Source organism: Manis javanica, chromosome 3 (assembly GCF_040802235.1).
Source record: "Manis javanica isolate MJ-LG chromosome 3, MJ_LKY, whole genome shotgun sequence".
Lineage (NCBI taxonomy): Eukaryota > Metazoa > Chordata > Mammalia > Pholidota > Manidae > Manis > Manis javanica.
In genome coordinates this window covers 200,110,265-200,129,003 of record NC_133158.1, presented here as the reverse complement: position 1 = coordinate 200,129,003, position 18,739 = coordinate 200,110,265, and the positions used below count along the sequence as shown (strand labels likewise).

Sequence of the window (18,739 nt, the reverse complement as noted above, 5' to 3'; positions counted from 1 at the left end):
AGCTTATTCACCTTTCATGCATGCTCAGCTGATGGCCTGAGATACACACTTATCCTAGACATGGCTCTCCTGTTCCATTTCTTTTAAAGAGATAAAATATGTTTATAGAGATAGGGCTACCATTAGTGAAACTTATACAATTGCACAGGTTAGGAAAAAAAAAGATTTAGAGGCAATGCTAAGCTTCGTATGCAGCTTGATTTATTTCTCAACTGCCATCACCCTAATTTCTTCTGTTTTGGTTGTGGCTTCATTTCTTGAAAGTTGCTGCTAATCTGAGGATGGTTTAGGACTATGAAGGAGCTACATACGTGTGTGTATGTGTGCATGCATGTGTCAAAAACACCAAATCCTTGAAGCAAAATTTTCTGAAAATGAGTACAAAGTTGAGATGAAAGCATTTGTAGTCATTAGTGACCTTGACTTAATAAGGCTTCTCAGATGTCTAGGGTACTGTTGTCTACCTGTATAGGATTTTTGTTTTTGAAACAATCTATCCATCTATTGAGTTATTTTGCACAAATGGTGAAAGCGTAGGCAGAGGCTCAGTGCCCCCTGATGCTGCTCCCTAACCACCAGCAATGCCCCAGAACGGCAGGTTTGGATTAGAAGGCTTGCTGTCAACTCGGGATACCTTGTTCCCCTTCTAACCTCAGAAGAAGCATCTCCTGTACGCTTTTGTGTACTGCATAACGTCATAAAACGAAGAATCCATGTCTACCATACAAATCATTGCTGGCTTCACTAGTACTTCAGTAGATGGGAATTTTTATAAGTGGAATTTGTTTCATTTGGTATAAAAGTAAGATGGGGATAAATCTTTTTGCCCCAAGGGAGGTTCCTAGACTGTTGAGAGTGTTGGAATAGGATCACTCCTACCAAAAACCTACCCTTCTTTATGATCTGTCAAGTACTTTCCCACACCTAAACTTCAAGTAACACTGAAGCAGGTGATTTAAGACATTAGGTTGTCTGTCAGTGTGACCAATAATGACGAGATAACCATTCAACTCTCACCTTCATCATTACTGTATAGACCAGCGATTCAAATCCTGGAGGGGAGACTAAAATACTCCAAGTGAGATACCAGTTTACTATTATAGTTACAGAAATTTAAAACAATATTATAAATACCATCAGTAACCAAAGGGCATTCCAACCCTTGTCTTGTCCTTTAAGGTAGTGTATAAAATAAAATACTTTTCCCTGGAGTTTTATCTCTTTAGTTCTGTTGAGACACAGTGTCATTTTGTAAAAGTTATTTTATAAACAAGTTAAGGGATGCTCTTTTTTGATGGTAGAGGCTCAGGCCAGGTGTGCTGCTACAAAGCAAGACAAATAATCCAATCGTTTTCTACTTATTCTGGACAGTGCTAACACTAGAGTCAAATAATTTAATAGTCAAAATGAATTAGACAAAAGGGTAGAGTTGGTGTACTCCAAACAGACATTAAATCGAATACTTCTGAATCTCTTCTTCATGTTCAAACATCTGCATGTTTCCAGCAGCTATCTGGAAAGTAAAAGTTTCAAGGACAGCCAGGCTGATTTTTGATGGCCTGTCCCTCCAATATTTTTTTGGAGGGATTACAAGAGTCACGGGCTGTTTGCTTTAAACATGGCTGGTTCTGTCTTCCTTGAATAAATGTCCATACTCTCCTTATAAATATGTCTGTGTCCCTAACCACTTATCCAGGGATGCCTGAATTTTATTTTATTTGCTGTTTTGTGGCACACCTTTCATTTCATTGGTATTGGTATTTATTTAATATTGAATGACTGTTATATTAGCAATGGTAATTATACAATGATTACCCACTTCCAATTCGCTAGGCATTTAACATTTTAAATGTCTTTCAAATAATAATTTTACCTTTTAAAACAGGACTCTGTATGTGTTTATGACTTTACAAACAGGAAGAAATGAGAACTTGACACAACCTATATCTATTATTACTGCTACCTACTGCTATAGCTACTATTACCATTATTAAAAAGCTGTTTCTTAGATATAAGATAACAAACCAAAAAACAAGGCCTTAATTTTCATAACTTTTCTTATTCTTATTCTATCTGGTGTAAAATCACAATGCAGTATAATGCAATGATTAAATGGACCTCACACGATCCCAATATGAGTGAAGGGAAAATCATGCAATTTCCATGGAAAAATTTGTATCAGAAGTTGTTCATGTATACTTTTTTAAGTTTCTGTCTTAAATGAACATTGGGGATATTGTTTTTGTACCCAACTGTTTACCAGATATGCTCAGAGATGTCTTAATGGAAGAAGCAGGATTGAAGCATAAATGGAAACTTTCCTAAAGAACAGATCTGGAAAGGGTATGGTCAGCCACAGTTACTGAAGCATACTATATATCTCTGTGTTCTCTGCTTCTTTAACCTGTAAGATGTGACCTGATTTTTTTTCTTTCATTCAGGGTCATCACTAAACTTACCGAAAATCAAAAATAAAATAATACAAAGGAGGAAGAGACAAAGAAGAGTTGAGGTGCATATTTTAAAATACCACATTGGTTTAAAATAACTTAAGATGAAAGGGTCACTTAAGAAGGGCACTGCTTAAAATTTAAGCAGGCAGTAATGGGAAGCGACAGACCTCAAACAATTCAAGTCTTTCACAGCTGAGTGAATTTACAGTGACAGCAAGACAAGGATCTGCTAACTTACCTCTGCAGGACCTTGGCTATTGCTTCATAGGCTCTCTCCAGGCTTAGGTCATCATCCAGGTCTGTAGAGATTTTACTGTAAGTGCTAAGGACCTAACAGGAAGAGAAACACATATCAAACATACAGCCTGGCCAGATTCACTGATGCTTCATTTCATAACAGAAAAGACGAAAATTAATAGTTGTTTTTAATGTCTCCATAAAATATTTTTTGCTTATTAAAAATTCATGTTGGTTTGGTTTATTTTTATCTACAGTATAACTTGTTTCACAGCAATCTCTTTAAGGCATAACAGTGAGGTCTTACTTTTGCAAAAAATAATTCTTTTCCTGCACAATCCAAAATCTTCCAATTTATATAACTTAGGTGTGAATTAATAATTGAATGGTTTACCACATTATTTTAAAATATGGGGCTGTTACTTAAGGTAATATAAGACAGATTATAACATTCCACTATGGTAGCTTAAATATCACTTTTCTTTCTATAAATAGCTGTTTGAAAAGCATGAATTTAGGTGCCAGGCAATTTCTAAATCTATCATTTTATTAGATGCATATCTCACAGTTTGTACATGCACTCAGTATACACTAAAAATATTTCTTACAAATGTACTTCATTACCAGCAATCTCTCCAATAATCAGAAGATTATAGCTGCCACAGCCAAATGTATGATCTTAATTTAATTTAACACTGACATCATTTGTATAGTATAATTTTCCTTTTCATTATTTTTTCCTTTCATTGGCCAGGAGGAGGAGGAAAATACGTAAAACAAAATCCCTATTCTTTCTTCTTCCTCCATTGTTACTTGACCCAACCTATTACACACATGAGGACACAGGCAATCTCCAAAGACCTCTATGGAAATCCTTTTTGCACATTTTCTACGAAAGAATTAGTGAAAGTCAGTGCTAGGAGAGAGGCAGTGTGCAGGAAGACACGAATACATGCTGTGTGCTGCGGGCTGAATTAGGCAGCTTAGAATGTTTAAGTATTAGAGGCAATATTTGCCTTTACTTTCTTAGTTAACATTTAGGAAATAATTTTAATGAGGTCTTTATAACATCTCATAAAATTTGGATTTTTTGTGTTTTACAAGTAACTGCTTGATATAATACTAATATTAAAACTGATTCATATGTATTGACCCATTGTTTTAATTCCTCTTAAACTTGCAAGGTTCACATTCTTATCTTTAAGCCTCTTAATAAGGCTTGTATAAACTTGAAAATATTCTTTTCATTCTGTCTTGTAAAACTGACAACACATAGATTAAGTCTGATAGGATTTGACATAGACCTTTCTGAGTTAAAGGGAGGAACTCCTAAATTTTGTGAATTTATGATACCTTGTCATTGAGTCCAAATATCAAAATATTGGAAGAAACTTTCTAGTTTCATTTTTAGTCCATATATTTTTATATGAAATTACAGAACTTTAAAGTTGAATATTATTATATTTTGTGCCCAAAATAGTTCGTTTATTCAGCAAAGATTGTTACTGTGTGCCAGGTGCTATGTTAGACTTTAGGAAATCTTAAATAGAAGAGAACATGTTTGTAGCCCTCAAGGTTTCTGTGGTCTAGTGATGCAGAAGTTCAGATTGGTACATCTGTTTGAGTTAGCCCAGGTTTCCCCAGAGCTTAAACTGTGCTTCCACTGTACCACTCTCCCATGCCTCTTGCCACTGTGGACCCTGAAAAAGTACAGTAACGTCCGGAGGTACCCAGTATTATCTTAAGAGTGTGACTGTTTAGCTCATGAATAGGCGGGCAGGTGCCCAAGAAATTACAGGTTGAAGTACGTCAGTGTTGATGGCTCCTGTCCCACACTCCAGGGAGCCGCAGGAGCACAGAGCAGGTCAGTCTGGGCTTTTGGCTTCGGCCTCAGACTTGATGCTGTAGAACCTTCTTCCTGGGGCCAGACACTGTCTACTGGAATGAATACTAATCTTAGGGTAAGAAGACTTGGATTCAAGTCCTAAGTCTTCCACACTGAACTCCTGTGGTCCAGGGAAGCTTTCCTCAGAAGTCAAAAGGAAAACTTACCTCAGAGAGTCGTTGTGAGGCTACTGTGAGATACTACGGAGTGCTATGTAAACTTTAGGGCAGGAATTCTCTGGGAATCTGATAACCAGCCATCAGTGAACAGATACTGGTGGGAGTTTCCCTTCTCAAAGTGAAAACAACACCTTTTGTTTGTGGTTTGGGAAAGTTCGTCTATTCAGCTGAAACACTTAATCTAAAAACAGGCAACATATAGGCAGTAGGGAGTTCACTGTTAGCCCAGAAGGGAAGCAATCATTTAAATAAAGTTCAAGCTAGAGACCTAGAAAGTTCTATAGAAGAGCTCATCTAAATCAAAGAGAGTTCCTCTGCTGCTCAGGAATGTAAGCTCTAATGGGAGAGGGTAAACTCATACAGGTGAAATCATAAGGAAAATAAACAGCAAAATTCAGCATATTGGTGAATTGTGTAGTTCAGTGTAAGGTGAGTAGGAATGATATCATTAGAAGGAAAAGAAAAGACACATGAAAGAGGGAAAATAACATGAGATTACAAATTGTGAAGAAAGTAAATATATATATATATATAGGTCTTATGTTAAGCTACTTTACCTGCTTTATAATTAAAGCAGGCTGCCAAAATTTACAAATTAATAAATATTGATCAATTTGAATCAAAAAGTGGAATATTTTTTAAAAAGACTACTTCAAGTGAGAAAATACAGCATGGAAATCTGAAGGATCCAGCTGTATTTCACTGAGTATTCATTCCTGTGGCATGCAATTCTAGAGCGTGGATGGTTAAATTCTATCAACACAAATTGAAGGTAAGAGGAGAGAATAAAAAATCTCAGGTGCAAACTATTTCAATGAATTAAAAATTCACTTCATAGCTTAAATTTTCTGGACAATATACTCAATCAACCCTTACCAAAAGATGATGGAAAACACTGATTAAGCATGCTACTATATAAATTTCAGTGAACAGCAAATTGTTTGTAATTAAAAGTTACTAAAGTTGGAAGTCAATTAAATATACCTAATTAAAATTGAGTACTACATGCCCAATTTAACTGCTCCAATAATTCTGGTGAATAATGGAGATAAGCTTTGAAAAATTATTTAACCAGAAGTTTTAAAGGCAATGGACTTTATTTTCCCACCAGAATAAAACTGATTTACTTGGACAGACGTTTTCAAGTAAAATCTAAGTTCTTAAAATGAGATAATTTCTATTGGCCACCTTAAAAACAAAACTAGAAGAATACTTAGCATAAAAAATGAGTGTGTGCAATAGAATAGTGCTGGCAATCTGATACTAACTCTTTGAAGAGCTATTTGCTGTAAAATCAAATTTTAAGGATCATTAATTTCTTTTGCTGCAATAGAGCATTGGATTTAAGTCAAGATTGTCACCTGTCAACAAAGTGAGTAGGATAGAAAGAGGACAGAGGCAGAGATTGAGAAAGAGAACAGAAGTAGTCCTGTCCTCCTAGACAATTAGAGAACAAATTCTGTGCCCAAGGTTTGGCACCTTCAAGGGAGACACATAAGAACTCATTATTAGGTCTAATAACATCAAACGCTGGATTGTTTTCTTTCCTTTACATATTTAGGATTCCCAGTTATGAGGTTGCCTTGGAATAAAAGAAATTGAACTACTTCATAGCAATCCCCTAGTTCTTTTTGTCTTCCTCTATTTCTCATTCCTTACCCCACTGCAATTCCTCTCTTTATTTTAAACATTAAGACAGAAAAAATTCCAGTGTTGATGGCCCTTGTATTTGCTTTCACAAATTTCACTGAAACTTACTTTAAACCACTATGATGACTATCATTACTGGCCTAACTTTCCCAAATTAGATGGATTCATCTCCCTACCCCTTGGCCTAGCTGGCTGTTACATGAAAACAGTTTCAGTTAATTTGTTTTGAAAAGTTTATTTTAGAATAATTATAGATTCACATGTAATTTTAAGAAATAATACAGAGCACTCTCATATATCCTTCACCCAGCTTTCCCTAGGGGTAGCATCTTGCATAGTAACTACAGTACAATAACAAAACCAGGGAATTAACCTTGATACGATCCATCCACCTTGTTCAGATTTCACCAGTTTTACATGCACTTATGTGTGTGTGTATTTTGTGCTATTTCATGAAATGTTATCTGTTCATGTAACCACCACCATAGTCAAGAAATGGAAGGGTTGAATCACTACAATTATCCCTCATGCTAAACTTTCTCAGTTCATTTTTAATATGTTTGCTGCTTAGAAGAGAAAGGTGGGAGACAGAGAGTATAGTGAAAGAAAGGTCAGCCTTCGGAAAAATTCTGAAATAACTTGGCATCTGACCTCTTCCCTTTTGGTATACCTCCACTGCCTTGTGTGTTTCTATTTGCCCAGGGAAACTTCCTCAGCTAAGTGACAGAAGAACAGTAGTGGATTAAATGAATTCATACTTAGGTATGAATGACTCAAAGATGATTAACTCTTCCAGAAGAAGTGGTTTTATAAAGAAGATACTTGCTAACCACAAATTTTTTCTTCTGGGTAGTCTAACAAAGTGAAATAGAATAATTCAGATAGTATGTGGCAGGATAATTTGGAGCAAAGGTTATTTAAAAAAACAAAAAAGCATCTTTGTCTTGAAATTCAACCGTAAGATATGAACATAAGTTTAAGTGGGTACTGATTTTTATTACCTCTTTCTTTTGGTCTACTTCTGTACCTTCAGGTTTTCTAGAAGCTTCACATGCTTTTCTACGGTGTACCTTGTCATGGTAGCATGGGGGAGAAAAAAGGGAAGGGGGAAATGTGCAGCAGCAGATGACAATAAGCCATTTGTGTGTGTGTATATCCTTCCTCTTAAATACCTTAGTATCTAAAGCAATAAGACTTATATGTGCTGAAATTATATAGTGCTATAAGTCTGTATCAAGGGCTAAAAATTTAGTCTAAGGACATTCTCATTAAACACATGTCTTCTGGGTCAAGCCCTGTTCTAGGTGCTGAAGATATGGCAGAGAGAAATGCAAAATCTCTGACCCTCACAGGGATGGGAGAAATATGTAATTAAATAAGAAAATGTGTGATTTTTGGATAGTCATAAGAAAATGAAGAAAATACAACTGGGAAAGATTTCCTATAGGAAGAGAAACTCAATCTGCATTTTAAAGGAATGATAGGTCAGTAGTGAGGAGGCAGCTTGAGCAAAGGTTTTGATATAGGAAAGAGTGAAAAAAAAAAGCTTTGCCAGATATAGGGAAAATGGCCTTCATCCTCACCTGATCCTAATCTACTGTGTGGTGCAATGATGTAATACTCAAGTCGGCTGCGCAGATGCATGCTTGCATACCCACTGTTGATAAACCATTACTGTATGTGTTGCTATACAAAGAGCTCCATTGGGTGGTAGGAACAGAGGAGAGCAAGAGAGAAGAGACAGGAGCAAGGGCAGGGCTAGCAGAGGACAGCAGAGGCTGGAGGCAAGAGCAGAGCCTGGAGCACAAATAGAGCCTGGAACGGAGGCAGGTCCTGAGTCAGAGGCTGGAGCAGAGACAAGAGACAGAGGTGGACGGGATTCTAGTGCTTGACCTGCCATCATGAGAATAAAGCTGGGTATAAGCTCCTTTTTACCCCCAATATTCCATGGTCATTTTTTGCATATGAGTGAACTTGCTTGGAGCTGACACCCCCTTCAGCCTGGAGCTACATGAGTAAGAGAAGCGACAGCGTCTGGTAGAAAAGTTTGCTTTAAGGTCCATGTACAGGGTGTTTTGTCTGGCAACATGGACTAAGTAATGACAGTTTTAATAGATGGTACTAAGTGACACACTTTCAAGTTGAAATTTATCTTTTTGATTACAAACAAAAAACTCGACTATTGTTTTCAAGGTAAAGTGGGAAATTTACTTTCACCCTTTATTCTACATACATGTAACAATAGTCTTCTGCAGGACTTTTTTTTAAATCATAGTTTTTATTTTTCTACTTTCTAGGCAGCTCAGCGTGTTTGGTTAAGATATGCCACATTCAAGATGGTGCAGCTGGCTGCCTGTTTCCCATTATTCTGTTTTTAAAATGTTATGTGGAGTTGTTTTCCTGCCTAGGGAAAGGAGAAGAAATACTTTTCCTTCTCCCTCTGGCATAGCACTGGGCACACACAACTCAAACTAATTTTAGAAAATTTTAGAAAACTGATTTTTTTTCACCAGGCTTTCGGGGTGTGCTGCCTGGTGAGGTGCAGAGGCAGGTCAGCCACAGAGGGTTCAGGGTTGATTCTGACAAGAACAGAATGGATGATTTTTTCAGGCGTTGAGGGAACCTCTGCCAGGTTTGCCCATCCTCTGGAACAGTCATTTGCCGTGTGGCACTGGGAACCCCAGGGAACCCCTCCCCAGGTCTTCTGTATGAGCAGCAGCTATTCAGTCTGGTGCGTAAGTTTTTTAATATACAAAAGCTTTAAAAAACAACAAAAAGTAGTGGTGCTATCTTTAGAAACACTTCCAGCAAGGTCAAAATCAGTGACATGAGGTTTAAATGGGCCTCTGTGCTCTGGCTGGCTACCTTAACCATTATTTCTGTAGGAGGACAACCCACAGGAACCACCATATAAAATAAGTTCTAGAATCCAGCCCATTTGAGACAGAAATTACATAACTTTACAAAAATTCTAATTAATTCTAATCCCACTTTTACTTTATTTTTGGCATTTTTTTCTATATACATTCCTTTCTCCACTTACCATCCTTTCCCCACTTTCTCTTCCTTAGTTAACTTGATATTTGAAATCAGCAGGGACTCCTACTCTAAGGTCATAGAACAGGTTTTGGAGGGACCTTATGAAATAACTAATAAAATCTCCTTCTGGGTTTTCAAGTTTTCTCCAAATACCATAGGCTTTCAAGTCAGGAAGGTCTACTACTGAGCTGAGTGACGTGTCAAGTGATTTAATCTTTCGACCTATTTCCTCAGACATAAAATGGAAATGAATAAAGTCTGCTTAGGGAGTTAAAAGGTGCCAATAAGATGAGGTATTAATACCTACTAAGGATTTGAATGAAATAACTGCTTAATTTACCCAAGTACTTATCTTACTTATCTGAAATGGTTCTCAAATGGGGTGACCTTGCCCCCTAGGGGATACTTGGCAATGTCTGGAGACATTCTAGGTTGTCATAGTTGAAAGGGGTGCTACTGGCATCTAGTAAGTAAAAACCAGAGATGCTGTTGAATACCCCACAATGACACCCTAGCCCCCATAACAAAGAATTATCCAGCCCATTTGGGAACAGCATTGTCATTAAGAAATCTTTATCTAGCCTTTGCTTGAACAATTTTCATGATTGGAAACTATCTACTAGCGCGATGGCTAGCAACTCATTCACTGGTTAAGTTGAAACAAAATCTGTAACCTCCATCTGCTAGCCATGGTTGTGTTTTGTGGGATAACACAAAATAAGTCCATCCTTCTTCTATGTGACAGTCTTTCTAATAATGAAAGACAGTTGTTTTCCCTCCTCAAAGCACCTTATAGAGTCATCCAGGATGCTCTGAAATAATTGAGAATGAAATCCCAAGAGTTTAGCCACATTTGAATGTTTCATTTCTAATTTCATCTGTAAGTCCAAGTTCTAGAAGTGTTTAAATAAACCTCCCTGGAGCAAAAAATATTTACAAAATCATAAAGAGGCACCCATCAGATTTGTCTGTAAATGAGTTATGAGTCCATTGCCTACAGTGTAATTTTTTACTTCTTTCTTCCTTGTCCAACATTAAAAGGCAGCACAGCTAACATTTTGTTATATATCTCCTACAAAAACCCCAAATTGTGCCATTTCATAATAAAAGTTAGGCACTGTGCTCAATACAGGGCATTACTTTGAGGAGAAAAGGCAATGATACAGATTTATTTTTGTGCAACAAGAAGTATAGAAATAAAACAAGTTTGCCATCTTGAGCTTGAAATCATTGTCAAATCTTATCGGAAATACATTTATTCTGATCTCTGGCAATCTAACCCCTTTAGCCATTTCACAGTTGGTGAGCAGAAAGGATGTTTCTGCCTCATTTACAGTGTCTGAACATGATTCAAACAATCAACTGCAACATTAGTCAAAGAAATCAGTGGCTAATGATTTCTGACAAGCGCTGCAGTAACAGGCCAAGGACCAGACTGGGCAGCAACATCAGAGCATTTTACTGGAGTCAGCAATGGGCAGCGGTGGAAGGTGATAAAGGTGGGGGTGAGCAGAACTGGTCTCATGCCACCTAAAGGCTCTCGCACACCTTCTGCAAAGGCAGTGTCAGATGTGCGATAAATACAGTAGTTCTTTTGCAGAAATATGTTATATCAAATGAACACCGAGGACAATCATGTACGAAACTTTGTAAACTATAATACACAAAAGCAGCTAAATATTTTGCATTCTGCTGAAACTATATTCTTAAGTTAGGAGTAGTCTGGCTTTACTATTTATATTGATCATTTGGACTATGTGGTCTTTCTTCTTGAAAGGCATTACTCATCATTTGGGCTATCTGTCCTGTGTTGACTGTTTACATCGCCCAACACACAACATGAAGGCTGTAAGGTCTAATGCAGAAGGACTGAGTGTTAAAAGGTGAGTTCTAGTTTCCCTTCTGCCATGAGCTCAGGATGTAACCTTGAACAGGTCACTTGATTACCCTGAGGTTCAGTTTCTAATTATCAAGAGGATAATGGGTGGTACCAAATGATCTAGAATTCTCCCTTCTAAAACTCTGATTTGGATTTTATGACTCTACATTGGGATATTTAGTAATTTAATATATGCCCTAATTGGTTTCAGTAATTCATCCCTGGCTTTAAATCACTGATAAATTTATGTTTAAAAAAAATTTTTTTTCAAGAAAAAAATGATGAGTCATTTCATTCAATTGAAATTTTATTTTCATGCTGCCCCCTCATTTGAAAAATCTGCATACTGTTTTTAATCTTTCATACTCTTAATAAATTGTTTTTTTTAAAAAACATTCCAGCATTGAAATAGATGATAGCAAGGAGAGCTGAATCTATAATGCTTTTGTTTCACATTAAATAGAAATTTTTACAAATGTGATGATTGGTGCTCTTCAAAAATAGCAAATTTTTCTTTTATAGCCTGAAATTTTTAAGAATTTGATGAAAATTCAAAGCATGAAAATAAAATTTCAATTGAATGAAATGACTCCTCATTTTGTTTCTTTAAAAAAAATTTTTTTTAAACATAAATTTATCAGTGATTTAAAGCCAGGGATGAATTACTGAAACCAATTAGGGCATATATTAAATTACTAAATATCCCAATGTAGAGTCGTAAAATCCAAATCAGAGTTTTAGAAGGGAGAATTCTAGATCATTTGGTACCACCCATTATCCTCTTGATAATTAGAAACTGAACCTCAGGGTAATCAAGTGACCTGTTCAAGGTTACATCCTGAGCTCATGGCAGAAGGGAAACTAGAACTCATCTTTTAACACTCAGAGAGATTAACTAGCAATTCTAATTTGGTTTATGACACTTATGTGCTATTCCAGCACCTACCACAGCATCATTCACGTCTACTTATTAATATTTGTCTCTCTTCATTTAGATCATAAGTGCCGTGAGGACAGTAACCTTATGCCCTCCATTGTGTTCCTAGCTTCTAGTTTTATATTAATGTTGAATATTGTTGAATGAATATTGTAGAGCCATTAAAAGGTGCTGGTAGTGAAATACCTGCAGAAGCACTAAAGTGGAAAAAATGAGCTGTTGTATAACATAATGTAATATGACATAATTATATTATAATACATATATTATAATAATAAATTGTTACATATAATTGCCTTGAAAAATAAGCTCTTACATAAAATAACATAATACTTATATGTTCTATATATTACAACTTACTATATATTAATTATATTTATAATGTTTTACATTATATCTCACTCAATAAAGAAAAAATATGGCACTTTATAACTATGGTAAATATATAGTATGAGAAAATTTTTAGTTACCAGCTGGTCCTGGAGAGTTAAGTGTCAGCAAGCAAGTCAGATTCCTAAGGGAGGGCTTAAGTGACATTTCAAAATGACATAAGAAACCCCTATCTAAATATGTGCTTGTTTAATCTAGTCACATTCCCAAATAAGTAAGTTTCTCCCATTACTAGTCTATGCGGTCATTATGCTTGGTGAGGATAGGCAGATCAGAGGCTGAAATCATGTTCGATTAGGCATGGTATCTTGGGGCATAATTCTTCCTATTTATGGAGGGCAGAAAAACCATTTTTTTCCCCTCTTTCTTTTAATCTAAAGGAATGAGAGACTGATTTAGTTTCCATCTTAAGTAGTTAGCTAAGACAGATAGGTGAGCAGTGAGAAGTCACTAGCTGGGGGACAAACCAAGTTCCTCAGCTTCCCCCAAAGTGGTGACTTACCAACCTTCTTCCATTTGACCACTTTGAACAAAATGGTTCACAGGAAAAGATCAAGGAGTGTTCTGTATTAGTAAGTGACTACGTAGAAGGTTTTAACAAACACTAATACTGTCCATATTTTCATATTTGTGCATGAACCAATTATCACCAGGAGATTTGTTTTTCCTCTGGTAGTAGAGCCATCAGCTATTTATAGTCCCTCTTACTAGATTTCTTCCTCATTTAAGGCAGGATCCAATAAAATTTAATTTTTGTTTCCCCTTCTCAGAAACCTGTGAAAGCCTTGAAAAACATTTGGGACATATTTTCTCAGTACAATTTGATATCCTTTCCACCACAGGCCATTATACTAGTAAACTCGGTAAATCCTAATTTAGACCCACGATGTAATGCTTTCATATCAAGCTATGTGAACATGTTTTTTTTAAAAAATAAAACGTGGTAGGAAAGTCTTCCTCTGAAAGCTTGCACACAGAGGAAGCTTCATCTATTACCCTTTCACCAGGACAGAAGAAGCAAGAAAAAAATTTATGAGTCATTCCCATTCTGACAGATGCGACAATGACTGGAAATGCGATGCCTGCCAAGAGCTTTTATCAAGTAGGGTATAACAACTAGTCATAAGTATAAATAATAAATGGCTGGAATCTTGGGGGAAACAGTGGCAATACAAAATGATTTTTGGTCCTTCTGATGGGGCTTTGCTACTCTTGGAATTCCCTGCCTTCCCAGTAGAGTTTTGGCCTGACAATAAACAACAGTTTAGTACTTTATCTAATCCCAGCCAGGAGGTGAGTTCAACAGCAAGCTTTTGCAGATGTTCACATCCAATAATCTATCCATAATTGATGAAACAGGGAGGTCAGATGTAATGGCTGCTACCATTCCAGCAACAAATAAATGGTTATTGACAAAACAAGCCAGTGCGGCGCAGGGCACTGAGCAGTGACAGGCGTGCGGTGGTGCTGAGCAGAGGCAGGAAGGACCACGCAGATTCCTCAGCGAGCTGTGAGGCGAGAGGGCCACAGTGACACACAAACAGATGGCGGTGACTTGGAAGGGGAGATTGCTGAATTACAAAAAAGCATAAAGACAGGCTGAGGCGGAGAAGAGAATGATGAGCGAGCTCTGGGCAAGGCTGGGGACCTGGGTGAGTACAAACGGGCGAACAGTTCAGAAATGCCTTTGAATGTGTGCGCTGTGATCCAGACATCTGGTTGCTTTTATCACAAGGTTGTCTTCACTCATATAGCTGGCTGTCAGACGGTGCAGCCTTGGTGGCTCTAACAGCAAAGTGGATGCATGTGATGCTTTGGTGTCCAAATCCTCCCTCCCACTGAGGGACATTCATCGATATTCCATTTAACACTACAGATACCTTTCCTTCCCACAGTGGATTAAAAAAAAATCTATGAAAACTACATATGCAATTATAACAGTGTTTTCAGATGAGCCAAAACTCAAAATTGTGGAGCTAGAAAATTTCTCAAGACTGGGGCTAATCCTGAAATACATGCTGCTTAAAATATAATTTACTGCAAAGGAATGTGAGTGGAAGGCAAATTTTTTCCTTAATATTAAAAAAACAAACACTGCACTCCACCTCAACCAGAGCAAAGAGTAAAATAAGTGCATTAATAGAGTGCACTTTTATTGACTGAATAAAATTCAAGATATTTAAACATAAATAAGTGGCTGAAATCCTATACTTCTATTCCAGTGCTAAAAAATAATGTTTTTATGCAGTTTACTATGTAATATTATAAGATGAAGAATGGTAGAATGAAATGGGAGTTGTTATTGCTATAGGTAGTCATAAAGAGACTTGGGACAGAGATATTTTAAATATTAATATTCCTAAAATCACTTAAATCAATTTAACACTCTTTAGTGGTTTATTTAGAAGTGTGATTTATTTTCCACTTTGCAACCAATGCCTTTGATCAGCTCTGAAATAACAGATGAGCTGAAAATAAAATGGCAAAACAAACTGCTGCTTGCATTCTTATAGTAAACCTTAAGTTTTATAGGATTAAACGGGAAAATTACCATTATATTAGGCATTTTCAAATTATTTATCGATACATAGAAATGAAGAATTATAGAGCACAGAAGGAACGGTGGAGATCATTTCTGTAATAACTTGCTAGTCTCTCGGCTTCTTGAACCTTGCCTTCCCCCTTCTGGGGTCCTCCCATTTAGCAACTTCCACCTGCCCCAGTCCCTGGAGCCGTCTCTGTTCCTGGTCTGCAAGGTCAGAAGCTTGACATCACATCAGTTTGCCACAGGTGATATTTTAGTCTTACCCGTTGTTACAAGGACTGGCTCTTGCTGCATGCCTTGAGCCAAGCCCCCAACACGTGTCCCAGCTCTTGGAGCGGTATCCTGTCTTGTTCTCCTTGTGTGAATCTCTGTCTTGGTACCTGGTTTGGTCGCTATGTACTGTCAGTCTGGATATCTACCTTGCTGCTCACATCAGGAGTCCCACTCCTGAGCCTCAGTACCTGTGGCTTGATGCTTGTCACTTGCCAGTGGCTGTCATTACCATTTATTGAGCAAAAAAATCACGTGTGGTGTTTTATATTCCTGGTATCTTTAATCTTCACAGAGCTCTTTGAGATAAATATCAATATTCCCATTGTGTAAGTTAAAAAAATTAAGTGCAAAAAGGTTGAGTAAACTTGCTCTAGTATATATACACAGTCCTAGAGTTGGAGCAGGAATTGAACTGGGTTTATTTGGACTTTGAATCCTTATTTTGTTCTTAAGCACTGATATCCATGCTGCTGGATAACCCTGAGCGTGACTGTGCTGACCTAGACCTCACTTACAGCTCACTTCCTCCTGGCATCTTTCCCAGAAGCTATTCTCTGCCCACCTCCTGGGGTACCCACTGCAGCCCAATGCCTGACATTCTAGATGTCAACCTTATGCTTGTTAGGTTATAGCTGTGCCTATTACCAGCTGCTCTATTTTCATCACATGGCCTAGTTACAGGAGCTAGTAACAGTTAATATAAACTAAGTGTTTATTATGTCACTCTGATCTCATTTTATCAGAAAAATAATACCTCTAATTCCTCACTTTTAATGGCTTACAAGGCCCTCCTGGATCCTACCCCTTCTCTCTCTGACTTCAGCTCCTACTGCTCGGCTTTTGCTTCTCCTCAGCTGCGGGCACACGGATACCTTAGGGGTTTGGCCCTGATCATTACCCCTGCCTGATGCGTACATGCCTAACTCTCTCATCTGCTTCCAGTCTTTCCTTCAAAGTCAAGTTCTCAATGAACTCTTCTCAGATCACCTATCTAAAATTCACCTCACCTACCACTTGCCTTGACACTCCTGAGGCTTTTTTTTGTGTGTGTATTTTTTTCTTTTTCTTTGGAGAGCTGATACCAGAAGGAGCCAGGACATGGAGCCTAGACTGCATGGTAGCATTTTTCTTTCTCTCTATATAGGCACATATTGTTTCTACCATACTAACTCACTTGTTTATTTTGTTTAATATTCATTGTCTATCTTCTCCAATGGGACGGAAGTTTCATGAGAGCAAAGATCTTTGTTTTGCTATTGATTATTCCAAATGTCTAGAACAAGGCTTGTCAATAGGTACTCCAAAACTATTTGTGAGGTGGATAAGCCAGATTGTTCTTAAGGCTTCACATACTAACTAATTTAATCTCCCCAACACCCATGAGTAGGCTTCATTATTATTCTTCTCTCTTTTTAAAGGTGAGGAAATGGAGGTACGTAGAGATGAGGTCGATTGGGATACAAGTGGTAAGTGACCAAGGAAGGGCTCGAACCCAGGCCATCTGATTTCAGAGATAGCACTCTGCTCCGGCCTCTCTCCCACCTCCATTCCAAGATGCTGCCTGACGGTGCTACCGTGCAGGCCAGGCCCAAGTCCTGGCTACTTTTGGCATCACCTCTCCTATTGTCAATCGAGATTATAACAATGGCATCCCTCAAAAATGTCATTAAGGAAACTGAACAAGTTTTAGTGACTTGTCTAAGACCAAAGAGCTTGGGGACAAAACCACATCCTGAACCCAGGATGTCTAACTTCCAATTGGTGGTCTTTCTGGTTCTTTCAAAACCAATTTGAAGATAGAAATAACTGCTTGAATAGTATTTTTCCATTTCCATATACTCTATTAGAATAAACAATTAAAAAGTAATTTTGGCTTTGCAACCTTTTGACAAATATTAATGACTATTTACATAATATTTTAAAAGGAAAATGTGTATTTTGGTAATATCTGTGATATTATAAACATATAAATGAACATAATAAACAGTCACTCTGCTGTAAGCTAATATAAGCTCATAGGGAAAATGAATATGTTTAATTAAATTTAGGAAAAATACATAGTTAAATCATTTGCAGTATAATAATAAGGACCAATAAACCATTATCTCTTTACTATTCCATTGGAATTTTCATCAGCATGCTACATTAATAAATATCATCTTCATTTTACAAAGCTGGATGCTAAGAGATTTGTCTGTGGTCTGGTAAATCAGCAATGGCTGCGGGAAGAGTATAACTCTTTCACTAACCCAGCAAATCATATGTTTACTATTCAACAATAGTCACCAGCATTTATTGAGGGAGTATAGTATGCCAGACATAGTTCTAAGTTCTTTCTACATATTAACCCACTTAATCTTTACAACCACCCTCTGAGTTATGTGCTAGTGTCATCCTTGTGCTTCATTTGAAAAATCCAAGACACAGGGAGCTTAAGTGACTTACCCAAGGTCACAGGACTAGAAGTGGCAGGTCCAGGGTCTGGAGGTGACTCTAGTGGCCATCTCTTAACTACTACATCATACAACAATAATGGCTGAGATGGTAACAGAAAGAACTGAAGTCTATGGAAAGACCCTATCTCCTTCCCCCCATTTCATTTTATCCAAGAATTATAAATGTTCTGCCCTATAAGATTTTTCAGCTGAAAAATCAAAAACAGCTCTTTCCCTTGCATTATGAAGAGTTGCTAGTAGAGAGCATATTTGCATCAGTAGCAAGAGACTGGAGATTGTAGGAATAATGTGTTGAATATGCCACTTTTGAAAAAGAATTCTATTACATTTTATTTTTACAGATGTATTCACTCAAGCACTACTACATATTTCACTGTCAGCAAAACATCCAGAGAAAGCAAGGAAAATTCAGGTAAACTATTAAGTTATAACCATTGAAGAATCCATGGTGCTCCATTGTCTATGCCACCAGAGGTAAGAGGGAGATGGGAGATGGAATACAAGATGTGACTTCCTGGTACTATACACCAAGCTGAAGTTTAAAACCTCTTCCTCTGGAGAAACTACAAAGCAGTGAGTAATTTCTAGCCTGACTGCCACTTGCCACTTCCACTTCCTATGTCCCCTCGCCCTCTTCCCCCAAACTCTGTGCTGATTCTGAACTGGCCTAGCAGTAGGTGATTTTGTTTTTTAAGCTTCAAATGTTATCCACTAATATTTTCTACTGGACAAGAATAACAAAATGCTATTTTTGGCAACAAGTAGTTCATTAAGCAGAACATATGAGAAAGTTATTAAAAGTTTAGATGGGACATT

At 37.3% G+C, this 18,739-nt stretch overlaps 1 protein-coding gene across 4 annotated transcripts in view; it reads right to left on the bottom strand.

Annotated features, from left to right (window-relative positions):
* Window positions 1-18,739, bottom strand: part of TTC29 (tetratricopeptide repeat domain 29) — a 265,346-nt gene that overhangs the window by 127,740 nt on the left and 118,867 nt on the right. For all 4 annotated transcript variants that reach the window (XM_073230446.1, XM_073230444.1, XM_073230445.1 and 1 more), the window contains one exon: window positions 2,692-2,783. In XM_073230446.1, coding sequence (XP_073086547.1) covers window positions 2,692-2,783 — 92 coding nt within the window. The remainder of the gene's footprint in view (window positions 1-2,691; window positions 2,784-18,739) is intronic.